Source organism: Xyrauchen texanus, chromosome 1 (genome assembly GCF_025860055.1).
Source record: "Xyrauchen texanus isolate HMW12.3.18 chromosome 1, RBS_HiC_50CHRs, whole genome shotgun sequence".
Classification (NCBI taxonomy): domain Eukaryota; kingdom Metazoa; phylum Chordata; class Actinopteri; order Cypriniformes; family Catostomidae; genus Xyrauchen; species Xyrauchen texanus.
The window spans coordinates 51,511,923-51,535,298 of record NC_068276.1 but is presented as its reverse complement, the minus strand read 5'-3'; the positions used below and the strand labels follow the sequence as shown (position 1 = coordinate 51,535,298).

At 36.4% G+C, this 23,376-nt stretch overlaps 1 protein-coding gene across 4 annotated transcripts in view; it reads right to left on the bottom strand.

The window, feature by feature from the left end:
* Positions 1-23,376, bottom strand: part of LOC127647741 (protein phosphatase 3 catalytic subunit alpha) — a 133,653-nt gene that overhangs the window by 44,208 nt on the left and 66,069 nt on the right. For all 4 annotated transcript variants that reach the window (XM_052132188.1, XM_052132195.1, XM_052132202.1 and 1 more), the window contains exon 2: positions 19,626-19,826. In XM_052132188.1, the coding sequence (XP_051988148.1) occupies positions 19,626-19,826 (201 nt within the window). The remainder of the gene's footprint in view (positions 1-19,625; positions 19,827-23,376) is intronic.

The window sequence follows — 23,376 nt, the reverse complement described above, 5'->3', positions numbered from 1 at the left end:
CCCGAGGGGAAATGGAACCGCTTCGATCATTCACTGACAATGATCGAAGCCAGGGAGAGCGAGGCTCCCTGGCTTGAGGCAATGGCTAAAGACCCTGGGTGAACGGCAGAGCAAAAGCTCTGAAAAGTCAATTTGCATTTGCATGGGGAAAAAAAATAACAGAAGCATCTTTATTGTATGTACAAGTTTAGTTTCATTGCAACATTTCAAATTGCAATGTTCTTTTCACATTGTTTATAAAATGCATGAATATTTATGGAATGCATTATTATATATTCCCATTTTTTTTTTTACATTGAAATATAAACAAATTGTGTGTTTTGAACCACTTTGATAATTGGTTTATGAGTATAAATACCCTGACAGTGTTTCCTGCACTAGTACTCAGATGTCACATTACCAGTGTAGTCCAATTTCTGAACAAATAACTCCTAAGAGCTGGTTCTTTTTAGTGAATCAAAAACCCATATGAATAAATCCAGACTGATCTCACAATGAAATCGGAAACAGTAGGTTGATTTTTCTTTAGCTAAAATATGGGTGGTGGTGGTGGCGTAGTGGGCTAAAGCACATAACTTGTAATCAGAAGGTTGCTGGTTGAAAAATCCAAGCAAATACACCTTTTGCAAGAATTGTATTACGTTTATTTCTGTATATACGTGTTCTGTTGAAATCTTAAATAATCTCATAATATGGCTATACACTGCTAAAGGCAACAGATACAATAAGAATTCCATTTCTTATCTGCAAATTCTTAATGGAATCATTAAAGAAACTGAATCATTAAAAGGAATCAGAATCAGAATACTTAAATTCCTTTTAATTCCTATCCTGACGTTTCACTCTGGCTACATGCTCTTTATCTATATATTCTATATAGGAAAAATGATTAAAGGGGAACACAAAAGACCTCAGCCATCAGCTCAGCATGACAAATGCTATCATTTGGATACAAATTGGTTCCTTGTTGAAGATTTTGAAACTTTACTCTGCAAATGTATTTATCTACACACGAGCAAGTGTCTGTGTATGTGTGCTGCTTTTCTCTTGTGACCAGGAGAGTAGAACAGTCAAATGTCTTTTAGAATCTCCAATTAGCATCTGTTGAAGAGACTGCGGCAGGAAGCAATTAGGTAGACTTATGAGACCCCAGAGACAACACTCACTGGAGTGAATCTGCTTACCTCAGACATGCCACCCCTAAACCTGCCCTTTAACAAAAGACTCTTTAAAAGAGGCCTGGTGTCAGTAAATTGCATCTCTGAAGCAAATTCTGTGAAGTACAGTTATGGTAGAATTATCCTCAGGCAACTGATTTTGTCATTTAAAATCAAGTTAGCTCATTTTTGAAAGTTGAAAGAATTTCGGTAATAAAGAACAGGGATGGAAAGTAATGAATTACAAATACTGTAATTAACTACTTCTTCCCATGAATTTTACTTTTATAAGTAGTTTAAAGATGACATACTTTTACTTGAGTACATTTTAAGTGCTGTAACTGTACTTTTACTGCGTTATTTTCCCACAGTCTGTGTTCGCTACTTCCCCATCCTGATTTTATTTGTATCTATCAACATGATTGGCGAGGGAGAGTCTCGTGACCCGTCAAATCAAATCACACATAAAAAAACTTGAACGGCAGCTGTAGATCTGGCGCCAACTGTGGAGGATGCCTCAAGCACAGTTTACAGCTGAACATAACCGGCTGCACCTGAAAGTGCTTTTCGCAGTGAAAAAGGCCAATTGCATGATTGTGTCATGCGAGTTTAACTTGCTCCAGCCATATATCAGCATTAATCCTGCCTCTAATTTGAAGATACCTATCAAGGTAAATTTCATATTTCTGCTAATTAGATTCTGTGTGCCTATAATGTATCCTGTAATTTAACTATTTATCACTGAGATTATTGGGCTGCTGTGAGAGTTTAATACAATGTTATCAATAGGGCTGGGCAATAAAATTATCTAGATGTTTATCGGAAAAAAAGAGAGATGTCCTCGATCAAACTTTTGAGAAGACTTTCTATATTTAGCCTATATTCTACATCTAGAATAGGGGTGTTCATGACATCTGTTACGTCCCTGTGTGACGTTAATGGATTTCTTTTGGAGTTTTATTTTCTCTCCCTTTTTTCTCTCGGTTGCTGTCCTTCACTTTTCGCAGATTCTGGTTAGTTTACGCTACTGCCGATCATCCGAGTTGATGATGTCACTGTGATGCCTACGCCCATAACCGGAAGCCGCGATCATATAAAAGGGCACGCAGACGCCAACACAAGGAGCTCGCTCCGCATTCAGATTCTTCCGAATGCTTTTGAATGTCTCTCTTGATGTCTTGGTTGACTGTGGTTTTTGACCATGTAAACTTATTTTTGGACTGTTTCAATGTACTTGTGCTGGCTGGAGGAAAAAGGAGTAGGTAAGTTCTGTCACGTGATATACATTTTGCACACGTAGAACGAAATGCTGTATAATCACACTAGGTTAGGTGCAAGTGCCACCCGCTGTATTTCTATTTTGGTTAGTTAGTATAGCATAGATACAATGTCACGGACGTTGAAGATTTTTGTTTCTACATTTTCTTTTTTCTGTTTTAAAGTAGGCTTACTGAACCAAAAGATTAGGAAGATTGAATGTTTTGTTTATTCATTTCTTTGATTTGGCATTGTCCAGTTACTTTTCCTCCCCGTCTGCAGTATTCAATGTGCATAGTGAAATATTAGTAAAACACATTTTTCTTTCTGGATGGTTTTGTATTGTAAATGGTACACGGTTGATATTGTCAATAAATCTGTGTATATCCTTTTACTACACTGTTTCTGCCTGCCTCATTCACCCTCTCCCAGTGTATAAACGGTGTGTTTTGTGCTTTGGGTGGGACAATGTCGCTCTCCCTACTACCTAGACAACGATAAAACGGGAGGGTCGTACCAACATCAATCAAGCTAGCAAGAGCCGTTGTTGATCTAGGTGAAATATAAAAGATTGACTTTTTATTTCCTGATGTCTGTTGCTACGTGCCGTTTGATTAACAGGTGGCTAATGTTTGAACACTAATGCGTGTTCGCGCCTAAATGATCAAATACACTTTATAATTCCACCAATACCCGTCTTGGTGAGGCATTAACGTAAACACAGTTGTTTATGTCTAAAGTTAATTTAAACAGTGGGACAAAAATCATATTTGTATCAAAATGTTGGACTTGAAGTGCACATGTAACCGAATTGAGTACTGACTAGTAGGCTGTCAGGCTATTAATGAAACAACAATAACAAGAAAACCACTCACTACTTTTGGCCGAATAACTTGAGTAGCTTCAGAAGTATTAATGTAATAGAATAAAACAATTATAAAATATAAATAAATAAAAATATAATAATAATAATATTTTTTAAAATATTGTTTGTTTTTTAATAATACTGACCAGTGATGATTATTACCAGGAAAGAAGAGATGAAAAAATATTTTATAATTATGATTAGCTTTTATAAAGATAGAAAAGTAACAACATTTGCAGAGCAATACTTAAGCAGAATATTCCACCAGTCACAAACTTCAAAAATATGTGCATCATGCATTAGAATGAGAACACCGCTATTGTCGGGCTTAAAAGATACAATAACTAAATCAATGTGGAACATTGTATCTCAAAAGGAGGACAATGTGGTCCCCCATGTGCTACTTAAACACATGATTCACACAAAAATTAAAATTCTTTCTCATTTACTCAACCTCATGCAATCTGTCTGACTTTCTTTCTTCAGAACACAAATGAAGATTTTTAGAAGAATATTTCAGCTCTGTAGGCCCATTCAATGTAAGTGAAGGGGTGCCAAAATGTTGATGCTCCAAAAAGCCCATAAATGCAGAGTAAAAGTAATACATACAACTCCAGTGGTTTAATCCATGACTTCAGAATTGATATGACAGGCGTGGGAGAGAAACAGATAAATATTGAAGACCATTTTTGGTAGAAATTCTTCTCTCTGCCCAGTAGGTGGCGATATGCATGAAGAATGTGAATCACCAAAAACAAAAGAAGTAGAAAGTGAAAGTGGAGATTGACTGAGCAGGGAGGAGAATAAATAGTAAAAAAAAGGAATTAAATATTGATCTGTTTCTCACCACATCTATCATAATTGCTTCTGAAGACATGGATTAAACCACTGGAGGCACATGGATTAGACTACTTTCAAGCTGATTTATGTGATTTGTGGAGCTTCAATATTTTAGCACCGATTCACTTTCATTGTATGGACCAAAAGAGCTGTTATATTCTTCTAAAAATCTTAATTTGTGTTCTGCAGAAGAAAGAAAATCATACACATCCAGGATGGCATGAGGGTGAGTAAATGATGAGAGAATTTTCATTTTTGGGTGAATTATTCCTTTTTATGTATGATGTAGCCCCTGTACCAAACAACTTTCATACATTATGATTTAAAATGGTGTTCAGTGTATTGAAAATAACTTTTTAATCTTTTCATCTTGTCTCCCTTTTATTTTTTTGGAATCAGATTCATGTAGTGTTTATCATAGATAAGTGATGCATTTTAAAATTTGGCATACAGTGTTCATTATAATGGGGCATAGGTTTTGCAACTCGGTACTCAATACTCACTACTCATGAGTACTTTTAAATTAGCTACTCTTTTACTCTTACTTGAGCATTTTTTAGGACAGCTACTTTCCCAACATTTTTGGGAATAACAGTACTTCTACTTGAGTATGATTTTTCAGTACTCTTTCCACCCCTGACAAAGAATTAGGAAATATGACATTTGTTTCTTTGATATGTACAATGATACAGTGGTTTTGCTTCACGACACAGATTTTACATCAGACATCAAGTGGTGACCGAATACGGTACCAACATTTTGACGAATTTTTTACAATCATAAAATAAAAAAATAAATAAAAATGGTAACACTTTACAATAAGGTACCATTTGTTAACATTAGTTAATACATTAGGTATCATGAACTAACAATGAACAATACATATTTTTAAAGCATTTATTAATCTTTGTTAATATTAATTAATAAAAATACAATTGTTCATTATTAGATCATAGTGCATTAACAAATGCAAACAAATACAAATTTTAATTAAAAAAATGTATAGTATATGCTGAAATTAACATTAACCAATATTAATAAATGCTGTAAAAATATTGTTCATTGTTAGTTCATGTTAACTATTACAAACAAATGGAACCTTTTTGTAAAGTGTTACCAATAAATTAAACAAACAAACAAATTCTTAAAATCAAATGTGAAAATTGTGAAATGTATTAGCTTAAAATTACTATGAATTACACAGGCCAAATGATATGTGCTATTACTGAATGCTTTTTTACCTTATTCTAAACGTCTCTCAACTTTCGGTAGTCAATAATTTACTGCACAAACATTTTGTTACTAGCACAAACCATGTTTATTCTCCTTGCAGGTGAACCTATAGTTTTGTTCAGTGTTTTTAAGGATGGGGTCATGTCAGTAACCTTTCCATTATGTCATCTACCTATTAATTAAACTGAATTTGTGCCAAAATACAGTAAAGTTTGACTGGATGCACAGCCTTCAATTTAAAAAACTGATAATTTATTTATTTTGCAATCCTTCCTAAATACGTAAAATTATATAGCTAGTTGCATTATATTATTTGCATTTGGCTTTATTTTTTTTCTTGTCAATGACCTGATCAGAACAGACCTGCAACTCATTTTTGGGCAAAAGACATACATTATTGTATAGTTGGTTCTTGGTTCAAAACAGTAATTACAGTGGAACATCAGTCAAGGCAAATCTCAGGATACTTTAAAAATGTACTCCGTCGACAATCATTGATTATGACCCTGATCAACTGCATGGAAATTAGTTGTTTATTCATATATAATAATAATAATAATAATAATAATAAAAATTCCTTGCATTTATATAGCGCTTTTCTAGGCACTCAAAGCGCTTAACATGGTATAGGGGGAATCTCTTACCACCTGGATGACGCGACGGCAGCCATAGTGCACCAGAACACCCACCCCCCCACCACCTATTGGTGGAGAGGAGAGCACTGTGATGTAACAAATTCAGGGATGGAGATTATTAGGAGGCCATGATAGATAAGGGCCAATGGGGGTTAATTTGGCCAGGACACTGGGGTTACACACCTACTCCTTAAAAAAGTGCCCTGGGTTTTTAATGACCGCAAAGAGTCAGGACCTCGGTTTAACGTCTCATCTGAAAGATTGGTACTTTTACAGTATAGTGTCCCCGTCACAATGAGCACCCCCAGCTGTCCTCCCTAATACCACTTCCAGCAGCAACCTTAGTTTTCCCCAGGAGATCTCCCATCCAGGTACTGGCCAGGTTCAACCCTGCTGAGCTTTTGTGCTCAACCAGATGAGAGCTGCAGGGTGATATGTATGCTGACATGATTCAGTTCATTTCGTCACGCAAGTATACAGTTTGATATCGTCATCCTCAAACACTTGATTTCAAACAGAACTACAGTATACTGCAAGACCATAGCTTACATTACCTCATTCACCCTGCTTGATCTTTTAGCCAATAGCAGTCAAGCCAGCGGTTACCATCACCATGGAAACATCGCTTATCGGCATGGAAACAGCCAACCAATGATGTTCACCTGAGCTGTGCAACTTTTGCATTGACTATAAAGCCCAAGGACATGTCATATTTGATAATATCTCTATAATGCCATTTAAAAGGCTGTTTTTCACTGTGGTCTAAATGCTTTATATAAGAACAATTATTTATCTTGTATAAATGGGATCTTTAGTGCAAAAATGGCTCATGAGTAAACTCACTAGCAAGACACACATTTACTGTACACGCACAGGCTGTATGAAAAAAATCTAGGCGGTTGTGTTGTAAATGGGTCCTAACAGAGATATTGGCTACCACATAAAGAGCAACAGTAATAGACAGCTATGGTCATTTGAAAATAAATGTTTCAAGTTGCGTCTCAGTCAGGGCTGTAATATCACACACACACACACACACACACACACACACACACACACACACACACACACACACACACACACACACACACACACACACACACACACACACACACACACACACACACACACCAATGTTTCACCTGGAGAGGTTTTGTCTGGTTTAAGGAAAGAAAAAACTTCCATATAATGAAAGTGAATGGTGACGGAGGCGGTCAGTCTCTACCTTTCTGTCTAACATTTCTCCTTTTTTGTTCCATGGAGAGAGAAAAAGTAAGTTGGATCTGGATAAATATGGATCTGGAACATCAAGAGGGTAAATTATGACACAATTGTTCAGACATTTTTGGGTGAACTATCCCTTTAACCAATAGAATAGAGTATGAAAAGGTATAGAATAGGTACAAGAAACAGTAATAATGAGCAGCAAAACCACTCAGACAAGCTGTCGTAGTTTGGTAGTGAAATGCACATCTTAATATGTAATACAAAAGGGCTGCATGATAATTGTCAAAATGATAATCATGATTATTTTGCTAAAGATTTGCAATCCCAATTATCATTATTAACATCATTATTATTATTTATATTACAGGGCTGCACAATTTGAACATCAACAAAAAAAAAATATTGAAAATGATAGAGAGGTGGACGAACTTGAACTGGAAATTATTTAGCAGAGATGGGCCACTTCTATTAAAATGAATGGAAGAAATTGGAATGCTCAACCAAGGAGCTCTGAGCACCCAATGGAAAACAGATATAGAGAGGAAGTCCCACCTTACAGTTAAAAGAACCAATCACCTTTTAGATACAGACATGAACGCGCATGCGCATTAGCTATACAAGCCGCGACAATTTAGTTTTTTAGAGTAATATTAAGTAAAGAATTGCAATATATTGCAGTATTGTCAGATTTTATTGTTGATTTGAAACATGTTCTTTGATCCTAATCTTGACCACCCATTTTTTCAGATTTTGGTCTTCCTCCATTCAAGTAGATAGGAGCTGCACTGGCATGACTGTAAATACTTTCCCGAGAGTGTTCCAAAGATGGCCGACAGTGGACTGACTTGCTAGAAAGCCTTTGACCGAACTCAGAGCACGGCTGTTCTGTATAACACACATAATCAGAGCACAAGATGGAATTAATGAATGTGCAGAGCACAGAACTGCTCTGAGACAGATATAACACTGTATCATTATCCTAATGTGTGGTATGTGTAACACACTACAGATCAGAGCAGCACACATACGATACTCGTAAACATCTGCGGTTCTGTATTTCAGAGCGTGTTCAAATGTGAAACAGTGATTGGTCAGTGGCGAACTTCTGAGAGATTGCGATAGGACAGTGAATGTGAAAATGGATTACGAAAGAGCTTTTGATTTAGTATATCATCTGAAGCATATAATGAAAACGAACAACAATTTGCAACTTCACCTGGCTGATCATTTCTGCTTGCTAGCTAACTAATACCATATACGGTTATGCTTAATTATAAATGAGAGGCAGAAACCATTGTGATGGTTAAAATATGATTAATTGTGAAGCCCTAGTAATACATATTGTCCAGTCAGAGTTAGGACCACACAATCACACAGATCCTGTGTGATTGTGTGGGAGTCACGACCAAATCCTACATGAGATGAGAGAGTGGGAGTACATGAGAGGGAAGGCAAGAGATTGTTCTGACTGCACACCTATCAGCAGGCCAGAGTGCGAGTGAAACGCATTACACAACACACATCCACTTGCTAGCCTACATGAGGCCAATGCAGGGGCATGCACACACAAAGATGTGGTACACTTTTCAAGAGCACAACTAAAACACAAATAAAATGCATACCTAACCTGCACAAGCTCAAACCACACTCATAAACATATGCACATAAAATTATGCTTTTAAAAACTACTGAAAAAAAAAGAATGAATGGTCCCTTTTGACTGTATACTTATACTGCAGATTTTGAAAAGTCATGCAAATTGTAAGAAATGAAATGTACCCAAAAAATAAAATATATACATTTATATTTAATTTATATTTAAGTTTCATTCATTGCTTTAAAATCCAGACAATAAAGGTTTCTCCCTTTTTAATTAACCATTATATGTGGGGGATCTGTGAGTGAAGGGGCCACTGCCACCACGGGCCCCCTCTCAAAACCTGCCACTGCCTCCAGTATCTACAGTATAAGCACTCATACTCATGGGAGGCTAGAAAAACTATTTTGGAAAGCTCAAGAGATCTTGCTTTGCTTTTACAACACATCTTATTCTGCATCTGCAAAAATAGAATAATACTTTCTGAAGCTTAAATGAGCCATATCTATCTATCTATCTATCCATCCATCCATCCGTCTACAGGGTTGGGGAGTTACAATTTAAATAATTGCATTTGAACACAGGTGAAATACTTTCTTATGATGTGTTACATTCATAATGTATTCTTAACATGTGTATTTTGTCTTATTGCACTGGCAGCGTTTTTAATAGTCAAAACAAGTGAAAAATAAATAAATAAATAAATATATATATATATATATATATATATATATACACACACACACACACACACACACACACACACACACACACACACACACACACACACACACACACCTAAAGGATTATTAGGAACACCATACTAATACTGTATTTGACCCCCTTTCGCCTTCAGAACTGCCTTAATTCTACATGGCATTGATTCAACAAGGTGCTGAAAGCATTCTTTAGAAATGTTGGCCCATATTGATAGGATAGCATCTTGCAGTTGATGGAGATTTGTGGGATGCACATCCAGGGCACGAAGCTCCCGTTCCACCACATCCCAAAGATGCTCTATTGGGTTGAGATCTGGTGATTGTGGGGGCCATTTTAGTACAGTGAACTAATTGTCATGTTCAAGAAACCGATTTGAAATGATTCGAGCTTTGTGACATGGTGCATTATCCTGCTGGAAGTAGCCATCAGAGGATGGGTACATGGTGGCCATAAAGGGATGGACATGGCCAGAAACAATGCTCAGGTAGGCCGTGGCACTTAAACGATGCCCAATTGGCACTAAGGGGCCTAAAGTGTGCCAAGAAAACATCCCCCACACCATTACACCACCACCACCAGCCTGCACAGTGGTAACAAGGCATGATGGATCCATGTTCTCATTCTGTTTACGCCAAATTCTGACTCTACCATCTGAATATCTCAACAGAAATCGAGACTCATCAGACCAGGCAACATTTTTCCAGTCTTCAACTGTCCAATTTTGGTGAGCTCTTGCAAATTGTAGCCTCTTTTTCCTATTTGTAGTGGAGATGAGTGGTACCGGTGGGGTCTATTGCTGTTGTAGCCCATCCGCCTCAAGGTCGATGCGTGTTGTGGCTTCACAAATGCTTTGCTGCATACCTCGGTTGTAACGAGTGGTTATTTCAGGCAAAGTTGCTCTTCTATCAGCTTGAATCAGTCGGCCCATTCTCCTCTGACCTCTAGCATCAACAAGGCATTTTCAGCCCACAGGACTGCCGCATACTGGATGTTTTTCCCTTTTCACACCAGTCTTTGTAAACCCTAGAAATGGTTGTGCGTGAAAATCCCAGTAACTGAGCAGATTGTGAAATACTCAGACCGGCCCGTCTGGCACCAACAACCATGCCACACTCAAAATTGCTTAAATCACCTTTCTTTCCCATTCTGACATTCAGTTTGGAGTTCAGGAGATTGTCTTGACCAGGACCACACCCCTAAATGCATTGAAGCAACTGCCATGTGATTGGTTGATTAGATAATTGCATTAATGAGAAATTGAACAGGTGTTCCTAATAATCCTTTAGGTGAGTGTATATATATATATATATCAGGGTTTCCGTTGTCCGGTAATTACCGGACATTGGCCGGTAAAAAAATTAAATGTCCGACAAAATTAAATCTCTCCGGTCAAATTGTCCGATTAAAATTGCCTAATAATCCCGTCCCCCTAACACAATCTGAATTTGAGAATAAGCCTAAAATGTATAAAGAAAAAATACACCGATCTTTTGCTATGTTATAAAGGAACAGGCTCTATCGTTTGAAAGTTATGAAACAACATCGCATGCTGCATTTCAAATAAAGCGCACGCCTAAAACGGCTGCAATATAGACCTAAACAACGAACGATTGAGTGAGACGTTTCAAATATGGCCAGGCCCAGGCAGACTAGCTTTAAGAGCTTTTTTCAGAGGCCAGACGATGGTGAATCAGGAACATCTCATTATAGATAGATCAGTGCTTCTAATCCGCGCATTCGTGCAGTTTTTTTTCTCTATCATCAAAACTGAATAGCCTATGTTCATCAGTGCATGGTTACAATCTATGTCAAGCAGGGACACGTTTGTGTGCATTTTATTTTGTGATTTCACCGAATTAATAGAGAGTTTCCGAACGGCGATAGATTGAAACGCGTGTCCTAGTGAAGATTGCGCAACTTCGCGCAGCGCGTCGCCCATGCAACTGATAGCAGCGGACACGAAGCTCAGCTTGATTTCAAAAACAACAGATTTTAGCGCTAGATCTCTTATTTAATAACGGACTAAATGAATGATCTGCTATTTAACTGGAGATGTTTTATTTATTTGTATTAGGTACATCCGTGCCTCAATGTTTCAAAAAGTGAATGTGTGTGAAACCACAGTAAAAAACAATTGCCGTTGATTGGCGCTAATCGGACGTTCATGTTTTTTTTTCCGTCTATTTGAAAGTTAAGCTAATAATAATATGTTGCATTCTATACGGCCTGATTATGTCATTTTTTAAGTTACATAGACTGCCTCCAGTTTTCCTCAACTTGACTAATTAAGAGGCGATATATTTGACCGGCATATCATCAAAATGTCCGTAAAAGCGAAACCTCTGCCGGTCACTTTGACCGGCACCATTTTTTTCTAGCGGAAACTCTGATATATATATATATATATATATACACACACACACACTCACACATATATATATATACACACACACCGGTATATAAATTCCCCCTGGGGGTCAACCTGTAATGACATTATGATCTTAGCTTTTCATGACCATTTTCCATCTCCACTCTAGCCCTTAAGAGAATGGTTTACCCCAAAATGTTCATTATTTACTCATGTCATGTCATTTTAAACCCATGTGACTTGATTGTACCGTGATTGTACTGAATACCTTGGTTTGTCTTTCCAATAAAATGGCAGTGAATAGTGCCTCACTTTAAAGATGAAAAAAAAAAGTGTTGTCCATGCGACTTGTGCCTCATATTCTAAGTGTTCACTGTGTGTGAACAAGCTCCTCTTATAGCACTCTTATAGCGCTCATCGCCAACGGATGACAAGATTTTCACAGGTCTAAATTTCCAGTCATTTCACATGCATATCTATGTATGCCTCCAGAAGACTAGGAATATTCATTACTTTTATTATACTGAAATGAAATGAGGGTGAACAAAAATTGTCATAAATTATGACAGAATTTTCTTGGGTGAAATATTTCTTAAACAAAAACAAACAGGCCCTTTTATTTGTAACGGTGCCTTAAAGACTTTAATCTAAACACATCACCTATCCTACTTCATCCTCAATACCACACAGTGACTACGCACTCTTGAAGGAAAAAGTGATTTCTCATGATACAAACACATATCACTTTACTCATAGTGAAAATATTTTACCTTCTGACCGTGATCATCCACACAATGGGCATATGGACATCGGAATTTCTAATATGTTATTAGAACAGATCTGGCTCCAAAATGCTCAGGAAAAACAGCCAAATTGAGTATATGTGAAAGCAGCTTTAGTTTCAGCCCCTGGGCTGTTCTCATAGCAGCTACTAGAACTAACATCCAGCCATTTGTCATTTCCCATAAGGGCACACCATTAATTATGGCAGACATAATTTAACAAGGCCCATTTAGCATCTCAAGTTTAGATCCCAGCGCTCATTGCATTACAAGAACCCAGACATTTAGGAAAAAAACAGTTAGGTCGAGTGAACGGCACTTGAAAGACTAGACACATTGGAGCTAAATTCTCCAGAGTCAGTTAGCAGTGATGGAGAAGAGGCTTCTAATGTTGTATTTGTATAAGAGCTTTTGCAAGATACTTGGCAGAGCAGTTCCCTGTCATTATCTCTTTCCTCGTAGCATGGTGAAGAGATCATATGTGTCATCCTGACATGCATGTATATGACTGGTGTTTATATTAGTGTTTAAAGTCTGTGAGCTTGTTAACCAAACTGGCAGATTCTATATACAGTATATGTGTGATGTTGTCTTCATGAATAGTTCCAGTTCTCCAACTGTAATTGTGTTTAATTATGTTTACAGATAGTCAGTCATTCAGGCATTGTGAAGAGTGGAATCCCACTGAATGCAGGTGATCCAAAGTTGCTATTAAAGCTGTTGATTGACAGCTCTAAATCTAATTTATGATTAGCATGTCAGTGTTGTGCTTGGCTCTTCACAGTGCATCTCTAACCAACAGAGCAGCTGATAAAAAGCTGGATTTCAAACATGGGTGCATTTGAGTCAATACCACTATGCATAACAAAGGGACTTCAGATATGGTGACACGCCCACACATACCGTACAAACACTTCCACAGACATACCGCTCAGCACTCAAACACTCGCTTAACACACACTTTCAGTGGAAGTAGGACATTCCAATTTCTTTTTGTTTCTTCTTTTTTTTTTTTTGTATAAACATTCAGTTAATTCAAGATGATCATTCTGAAGCAATTTTGGGTCCATGTATTGAGTTTGGCACATTTCAGACATGATATCTCAACAGATCCTGATATTTCTCTTTTTTATTGCCCAGATAAAAATTCTTCCAGGGCTGTCCTCCAAGCGATGCATCACCATAGCGACATTTTCCTGCACCAGTTTTGGACGTATCCAGACTCCGCTATTATCTTCTGATATTATCGTGCTTAACCATAATGTGTTTTATTATACTTCTAAATACATTATTTAAGTTGCATAATACTATCATATCATATTATTTTAAATCCCCTAACCTCATCCCCATTTTTTTTTTTGCTTTTTCTCACCTTTTTCTCCCCAATTTGGATGTGGTGGAGTAGTGGCACCTCAATGTTTTACAACACTCAAAGTATGAGACCTCTAAAACTGTCTCAAGTCCTAATCTTTATATTTTACAGCTTTTACTCCACAGCACAGCTCCTCGCATTTCACCTCTGCTCATCTGTTGCACATTTAAATTTATATGCTTCTTTGCAGATAAATTCTTACTACAGCAACGTACAATAAAATGCACAACGTATGTGATATGGCAAGTAGCTGAAAATACATGAAGTTTGCCAACATAACACAATTTTAAAAGCACCATTTTCATCTAATAGCCTCAGCAGTTCATTCCAGGGGCATAAGATTCAATCGACAAGTAAGCGCATCAAAAACAATAACTTTTTGAAATCCTGAAAACATCCATCTCTTTTTATCTATGATATTAGCTTTGAGAAGGAACACTTGAATTCCTTTTACTGCATACAGCAAATCCTCACAACAACAGCACAATGTAAAACTCACCCTTGAATGTAGTAATTTAGGCATTTCAGTGTGCCTTTCAAATCCCAGGAATTAAAGTCTTCACATTTGTAAGGACAACAATCTTTGATGTTGTAAACACTGAAGCAGACTTTAATTAAAGACGAGTAGTGGGAGGGAACTATGGAATGCTATTGTGTTAAACAGAGAACAAAAATGATAAAAAGAAAAACAAGGTTTCCACAATTTTTGACTATGGGCTAACGATTCACTCAGCTCACTATTTGGTTCAGTTCACAATGCTGAACTCACAGTTCGGTTCACGATTTTTTAAACAAAAAATCTGTCTACACCGGGGCGATGCAACAGCTTGAGGATGTCTACACTGGATGTGTCAACATGAACGTTCTAAACCATTTATTTGTGTTATTGGCTGTAGTAGCTCTAGCGCAAAATCGAATAGGACACCTGTTTACAGTTTCTGTAGACAATGTAGATATCATCATTGATTATAATTGGTTCTATTGCTTTTGATGCAAAGCGACACTTGTGTCCAGAGTAAACAGTGTGTAAGACTGAATCAAGAAAAGTTAAGATTGACATTTTTTTTATATTAATATTACTTTAAAAACATACAAAAACATGAAAAATAAGCTAAAACTACTGTTCTTAAAAGTGCTATATGATCCTTCAGAGATATACTGGGACTAAAAATCAGCCTAGAACAGCGAAATGGTGACTATGGTGGAAATATTGGCTAATAATTCTGCTTACTGAAAATACAGAATTATGTTAGATGCATATGCTGTTATACACCGTCACTGATTACAAACATAATTTTTTTATTAAAATTGTATTTTGTTTTGAAATAGCTTTTGATAACATCTACATATTCTTTTCAAAAATACATATTTAATGGAGGTGCATGGTTATTCAGTTAATTAATAATAATTTACTGATGAAATCAAATCAGACATTTGATATTAGTATTATACAGTATTTCCCCTTAGCATTATTATGTATTATATTCAGCATTATATATAGTAGATTAATATCACATTCATATAATTAAACCTCTGAAAACTTAAATTTTCTCTCGCACAGTCAGAGCAGATTACTCTCACGCTTCTCACAGACATTCGATCCCTTTTACTGAAAAGGCACATCTCTCTCCTGCTCCTGGTGCTCCCTGTATTACGTTTGCTTAATTGTTTCAGTTTCAGTTTTCGCAGTTACAGTACAACTTATCGTATAACACCTGTGGCTTGTAGTGTATTTTAGACTACACTATATTTTAGAGCTCCTTGTGTGCAATGAAGTAAATTCTATTTGTATGCCCGCATTATGTAGGTGTAGAACATTGCGCGTATTGGATAGAAGAAATGCTGAAATAATTAAGAATAAAAAAGAATCTCAAAGATGCGCGTTGTCACATTTTTGAACTGATGCATCATGAAAATTTTATTCACTATAAAAATTTACAATGATCTATATACATTTACAATATGGTTCTATACATTAAATGCTATAGTGTGTAATTTATTGGATGTTAAAACACTTTTCACCATCCCAGCTTAATATGCAAAGATATTTGCATGTAAGCCATTAGTAGGTTTTTATAGCCCAAAAAGTGTAAACACTGTGGCTCTGGTACAAAATATTTCTTTATTTGTTTGAGTATCCCTATCAGCACGGTGAATCAACATTGGCTGAACCTATGGTGTGAGATTGGGACTACCTGTTTGTTCGACCAATGGAAGATGGGGAGATTTCTTAAACACTTCAGTTTTAACAATTAATTAAGCAAGGCAAGGATATACAGTAAGTCTTTATTAGTTACCGCTTCATTTATCCTTTGTGTCACAAGCATAAATGACTACTGCATGATACAGATGACACTAAACTGAATTCACCGTCATAAAAGAACTCATGATAGCTCTAATCAAGATTAAACTGATCCAAACCTCCAGATCTAATTTAGCATAAAGGCCTGCGGCTCTGTGAAGTCCTGAAGATAATTCAGATCAGACAGGAGGTCAAGGGTTAAAGATCTGCACTCTTATGCTATGCAGTGGATGACGGTAATCAGTGAAGAAGGGGGTGTTGACAATGAGGGCAAAATAAAAAATAAAAAAATAAATATATATATAAATTATATATGTTTTTCCATTATATATATATATATATATATATATATATATATATATATATATATATATATATAAAAACATTTCTGCATCTCTTTAGGTTCATTCAATGCAAGTGAATGGTGGCCAGAACTTTGACAGTCCAAAAAGCATATAAAAGGCAGCATAAAATGAATCCATTCGACTCCAGTTGTTAAATCCATGTCTTCCAAAGGGAAATGATAAGCATGGTTGAGAAACAGATCAAAATTTCTTAAAAAGATTGTCATTTTCTTTACTATAAATCACCTCTTTCACATTATTCTTTTGTTAAACATTGGCTCAACCAAAGGAGTGAGTTTGAGACTACCTGTTTGTTCAACCAATGGAAAATGGGGGGATTTCTTGGGAAACATGCATTATTTTTGCAATTCTGTCAGGTGACAGTAATGACGCATAAATTAAACACTTCAGTTTTAACAATTAATTATGCAAGGCAAGGTTATACAGTAAGTCTTCATTAGTTTCTGTATCATCATCAGCGTGATACAGATGGCACTAATCTAAATCCACTTATTTATCATGAGAAATCATTATAGCTCTAATCAAGATTAAATTGATCCAAACCACCAGATCTAATTCAGCATAAAGGCCTGTGGCTCTGCGAAGCCCTGAAGATAATTCAGATCAGACAGGAGGTCAAGGGTTAAAGATCTGCACTCATATGCTATGCAGTAGATGACAGTAATCAGTGAAGGGGGTGTTGACAATGAGGGCAAAAAAAATAATAAAATAAATGGAAAAACATTTCTGCATTTGGAAGCGATTTTCTCACAGCCTGTCATGTGGGTTTATGAGTATAATTGCTGCCATTGTTAGCAAAAGGTTGTCCTTTTGCTCTGCATTAATAAAGTCATCAAAAGAACTCATCAGAAAGTCTAATGAAGTCATGTAACAAAAGAGACAATCTAGAGCAAGAGACAAAACAAACATTTGAATAAAAAAAGACCAAGAATGCATTTAGTAACTTTTTCAAACATCGATTTGGGGAAATAGATTTGTAAGGAGGAATAAGCACCACATTTTCGATGGGTGTCTGTTCCAGCAGGTCACACAAAAAACTAATTGAGAATGTCATGACGACAGTTTAATTAGAGCTGCATATCCAACTACCTCCTGATAAAAAAAAACATGATGCATAGTCATAAGTCATGGCGAAGCATTGTTATGAATCATGATATTATAATTGAATCAGTAATAAAACAGTGGCAGAAGCACAAGAGGGACCCAGTGTGTATCTGCCAGAGAAAGTGAATCTGCAGGATAGGTTTTAAATCTCTCTTCACTTTAGTGGTGGTGGTGGCGTAGTGGGCTAAAGCACATAAATGGTAATCAGAAGGTCGCTGGTTGGATCCCCACAGCCACCACCATTGTGTCCTTGAGCAAGGCACTTAACTCCAGGTTGTTCCAGGGGGATTGTCACTGTAATAAGTGCACTGTAAGTCGCTTTGGATAAAAGCATCTGCCAAATGCATAAATGTAAATGGAAATGTAAAACTGAGAAATGTTGGTTTCAGAGTTTCCGATGACCTGTTTTATAACTAAACTTACCGGTAATTGAGCTACAGCAATAAACTGATGTACTATGGCCCCAATAAGTATTTGGACACTAAGACACGTAAATATGTATACTTATTGCTAGCATTTTAGAATAAGGTTGTATTTTTTAACATTAGTAAAAGTTTTAGGTATCATTATCTAACAATGACAATATACATTTACAGCATTTAATAATCTTGGTTAAAGGGATATTTCACCCAAAAATGGAAATTCTCTCATTTATTCACCCTCATGCCATCACAGATATGTAGGACTTTCTTTCTTCTGCAGAATACAAATGAAGATTTTTAGAAGAATATCTCAGCTCTTTAAGTCTAGAGAATGCTAGTGAATGGTGATCAAAACTTTAATAGGTGTGGGTTTCTTAAAAAGATTAAATAATTTGTTTAATTCTCCACTTTCACATTATTCTTTTGTTTTTGGCAATTTTCATTCTTCGTGCATATTGCAACCTACTGGGCAGGGAGCATGAGTCATATAGATTACTTTTATGCTGGCTTTATGTCCTTTTTGAAGCTTAAAAGTTCTGGCCACCATTCACTTGCATTGAATGGACCAACAGTGCTGAGATAATTCTTCTAAAAATCTTCTTGTGTGAGTCAGAACAAGAAAAAGTTATCTGGGATGGAATGAGGAGTCAATTATTTTAATTTATAAAAATACAATTGTTCATTATTAGTTCATATTGCATTAACTTATGTTAACAGTAACAACTTTTAATACTAAAAATGCATTTGTGTATGCTGAAATTAACATCATACAAGATTAATAAGTGCTGTAAAAGTGTTCTTAAATGTTAGTTCGTGTTAACTAATACAACGGCATTGTTAAGTGTTACCTAATTATTTATTATAAAAACAATGATTTACATTATATATCAAAATATTAAACCAATTATAACAAATGTCAAACCATTAATTTAAAGAAATATACTGTAGCAAACACACTTTTCAAACAAAACATTTTAAGTTTGTAAGGTTTAAAATTATATATATATATATATATATAAACAGATATATTGTTCAAAATTTAGACAAAAAAGTACATCCTGGCAGTCAAAGTTAATAGAACATGTCCATAGTAAATGTAATGAACTACACTTGTGCTACTCTGCTAAAACACCTGTGTGATCGTTAGGGGAACTGACTTCATACATCCACTAGATATTGGTCCACTAACAGTTGGTTAAAAGCAATTGCAAGTCAGCTGTATGATTGTATCCGCAAAGAAACTAGTGAAGATCCCCATCAAAACCTATACTTGTGACCTTCCGCACGATCATAAATGCCCTGAGGCAAAGAGGAGGCTACATAGACTCTGCGTCCCCAACCATCCCCAGGAAGAGAAGGTATAAAGAGGGAACACTCACCTGTGACTGGGGCATCTATGTCCAAGAGGTTCTTCTCTGAACGGAGGATGGCAGCCCCATCGCTGATTAATCGTAGTGCCACGCTCTCCTCCACGCGCCCCTCTTTGGTGAGGTGGGCCTTCAGGACATCTACTTTGGGTTTGCCCTCGCTGTCAAATACCTCCTTCACAGTCAGCCGGTGGCTAGGGGGAAATGGGACAGCTGGAAGAACAGAGAAGAGAGAAAAAATGCTTTACTTTGTTTGACACAGTCACTTAAATCACAGTTATATTGTTGTCGAAATCATTAAGGAGTATATCTATAGTTTGATTAACAATAGTGGCTTTCCACTGGTTTTGCTTCAGGACCCAGATGGGACTACACTGACTGTACCAAGTTTATTTATTTTTTTTTATCATGCAAAAGTTAACAGAAATGTCCTCTAAATCAAACCATAGAATTATTGGGCCTGTGCAGTAATACATATGCAAAACAACTGTTTGATTTCATTGACTGATTGAATAGATGATTTCATCATCTCGACAGCCAATTATTCACTTTGTTTCTAAATGTTTCTTGAATTTCGATGACTTCATGCTCTCAGCAGCCAATAAGTCACTGCACACATTGTGGTTTGCCCAAAATGCTTCATTGAAAGTGGACCAGTATCTAATGAGTCTGTATGGGTCATATTTTCTTTTGCCCTGCACAGTTGTGTCCATATTGGCATTTGCATAATTTAGATAGCTTCTTCCAAGTGAAAAAAAAAATGAACTTGCAGCAATCTACCATAGAAACAAAAAAGACATGGAAAGCATTTTCTCCACCCATATAAAGTTGAAAAGCCTATTTATTTTGCAATCATATCTACTTAAATGCACTTTTATTTGCCTTGAGCATTGTTTTTCATGTCCACAACCCATTCTTTGGTCACAACCCACAGTTGAAAATGGCTGATTTAAAACTTCATGTACAGTTATTCGGAAAAACAATCTCCTGATCATCAAAGCCTGTATTATTATTGGAAATAATAACAGTGGTCATTCCTGTAAATTCAGGCACACAAATATAAACCAAAACAAGCAGTTTGCCATCTGGAAAGGACACATGGGCACTTTAGCAGAAGCTAATTAGGGCTTCGAATTGGTGCATTCAGCATAACTAACATTTTGTGGCCTGGAAGCAGAAATTGTGTTAGTGACACATACACATCACACACAAGCAAAACCTCCCTCAATGGCTTCGCAACTGACTCTGCATTCTGTCTGAACTTAACCAATGCACCACATAAATAAACAGAAAACAGATGCATTGTTCTAACAAATTAAAAAGCGTGTTTGCAAATTGATTCTAATTAGCAATATTTTAGATCAATTCAGGGCAATTCTTGAAGTATTTTCAAGTTCCTTTCTATGCTGTAAATGAAGTATAGTATCCACTGTACTAACTCACAGTACCCGGATTCCCTCCTGTCCAATTATCCTTCATTTCTTCAAAGCAAAATCTTTGAAGATTTGAAAATAGCTTGGTACATTGTAGAATATAGCCGGGCTTACACGGTGCGAGTTCTGACACTCAGGAAGTTGTGAGCCCCAGCACATGTTATGAGTCAGTTTATCTGATAATTGTACAGATGCAGTGGTACACGACAAGACTTAAAGACCTGGCGAATTCCGAAACAATCGCACAAATGTTCGCGCTATTTTTCATTTTAAGACATGAAGCCAGATGATGAAATTGCTTTAGTTCCTTGTAAATTTCAATTTAGAAATAAAAAAAACCTGGCACGGCCATGGGCTGCATTATCTGAACTCATCTGCCAATTTAATCTGAATAATTATGAATAACTTATGATTAAATATGAATAATTATTACAAATTCTGCCGACATTTTACAGATTCAGATTTCGAAGAGAGGCTGTGTGATTTCATAACTGCACACATCAATCATAATGACAGTGTGTTGCTGCTGCCAGTTACTGCATGATAATAAAGCATACAAAATGAACAAGATAAAAAAAAAAGTGCATAAAATTCATGCATCGTTTTTGGCGGGTATATTTGGATTTAATCTAAGCACAAACATGACGTTTAATGCAGAATTGTGAGTTATTTTAGTGAAGTATTATTCAGCTTTAGATGTACGTCCTTCTCATCTGTGTCACTGCATGCATGTTGATAGCAGACATACTTGAGCCTTGTCCATGTGAATGCACTTTAAAGCCACACATAGCAAAGTTCAAAAATCTTGTTTTTGCACAGCGGTTGATTGACAGGTAAAACTTTTAACCAAGAAGTCCTTGGTTTCACCAGACACGCACTTTGGGAATTGAAAACAAATTTATCACATATCCAATATATACAATGTATATACAATTATAACATGCTAAATCCCACTAAATGTAGCCCTAGAATTAAAAACAAATGCAAGTATGATAAATAAAATGTTTAAAACATGTCCGTCAGAGTGATAAAGATTGTTTTCTAGCACAACCCGTATGGCAAATGATTTGTTTGAAGAGCAGAAAACAGCTTGGCATTTCTGTAGAATCATTCCCAGTGATGTGGTCATAAATAATATGGGGAAAACAATTTTAACAAGACCATTTTCTCCAAATGTGTAAAAGCTTCATGAACATACTGTTTTCATTGAATGTGTGAGTTGTAACACCTTGACCTGATTGGTCAACTTCAGGTAGATCGCCAAATCGGCTCACTCAATTGCACACACCTCACGAATTCAAGATAGATTTTTTAGACAGTTTAAAAAACATTTGCGAGGCCATGATCTGCTCTTAAGCCATTATGATCCGCTCATAATTTCTCTCACACAATGCGAGCCGCAACAACACGGGCACCAACGATTTCCATGCAATTTCTCCCGATTGGAAAAACATGGTTGGGAGCTGGCACAATTCAACAGACAGCTGAAAACTGCAACGTGTACATCTGCCCTAATGAGATCTGCAACGGTTTCACCAAACCACACACAGATTTGATTTGAACCATTTGCGAAATCTGTAATACCAAATTTGAAAGGCTTAAATAGATGAACTCTAGGAGCTCATAAGTGATGGATAGTGAATGTGATATTAGTATTACGACTCTTGAATTGGTGCAAATGACAGAGAATAACACTGTGAAAAGTTTCAATTAATTTACTTGATCCAAACCAAAATTTGGTGTCTTTCCCCATTCTCAATGTTCTGCTTTAACACTATGTCTTGTTGTTTTGTGTTGTTAAATGTGATGGGTTTGCAAAATGCTTTGATCATCAACGTGAGAACTAGCATTAGCTGTTTATTGCAACAAAAAAATCCTAACATACCACAAACCATACTGCAGCAGCAGCTCACGTTAACGCAACCCCAGATCCGTTTTCAAATGGACTCAAGTTCAAACTAACCTAACTCATGTATAATCCCAGTCCAGAGGTAGCCCTTTACTGAGTGACTCTTTTATTTATATTTTTTGCACTGTTCCCATTACCAAACTTCCAAAAAGCTGTAAGAGGATGTGGAAAAAGTGCATACAATTTCCCAAACTGGAATTTTGGAATAAAAGTGAAGCGAAAAATCTTTTTCCTTCAGTAAATTAACCCATACTTTGTGTTTTGAGTGCAATTCAGATGTCAAGGCAATGCTTCATATATAGAATGGTGTTCCCATGGATGCAGGGAATTACTCATGATCCTCAGATTATATAGCCATCCAAAAGAAAACAATGAACTATTTTCACTATGGAGGATAAAAATACTTGGCAGTCATGGACAT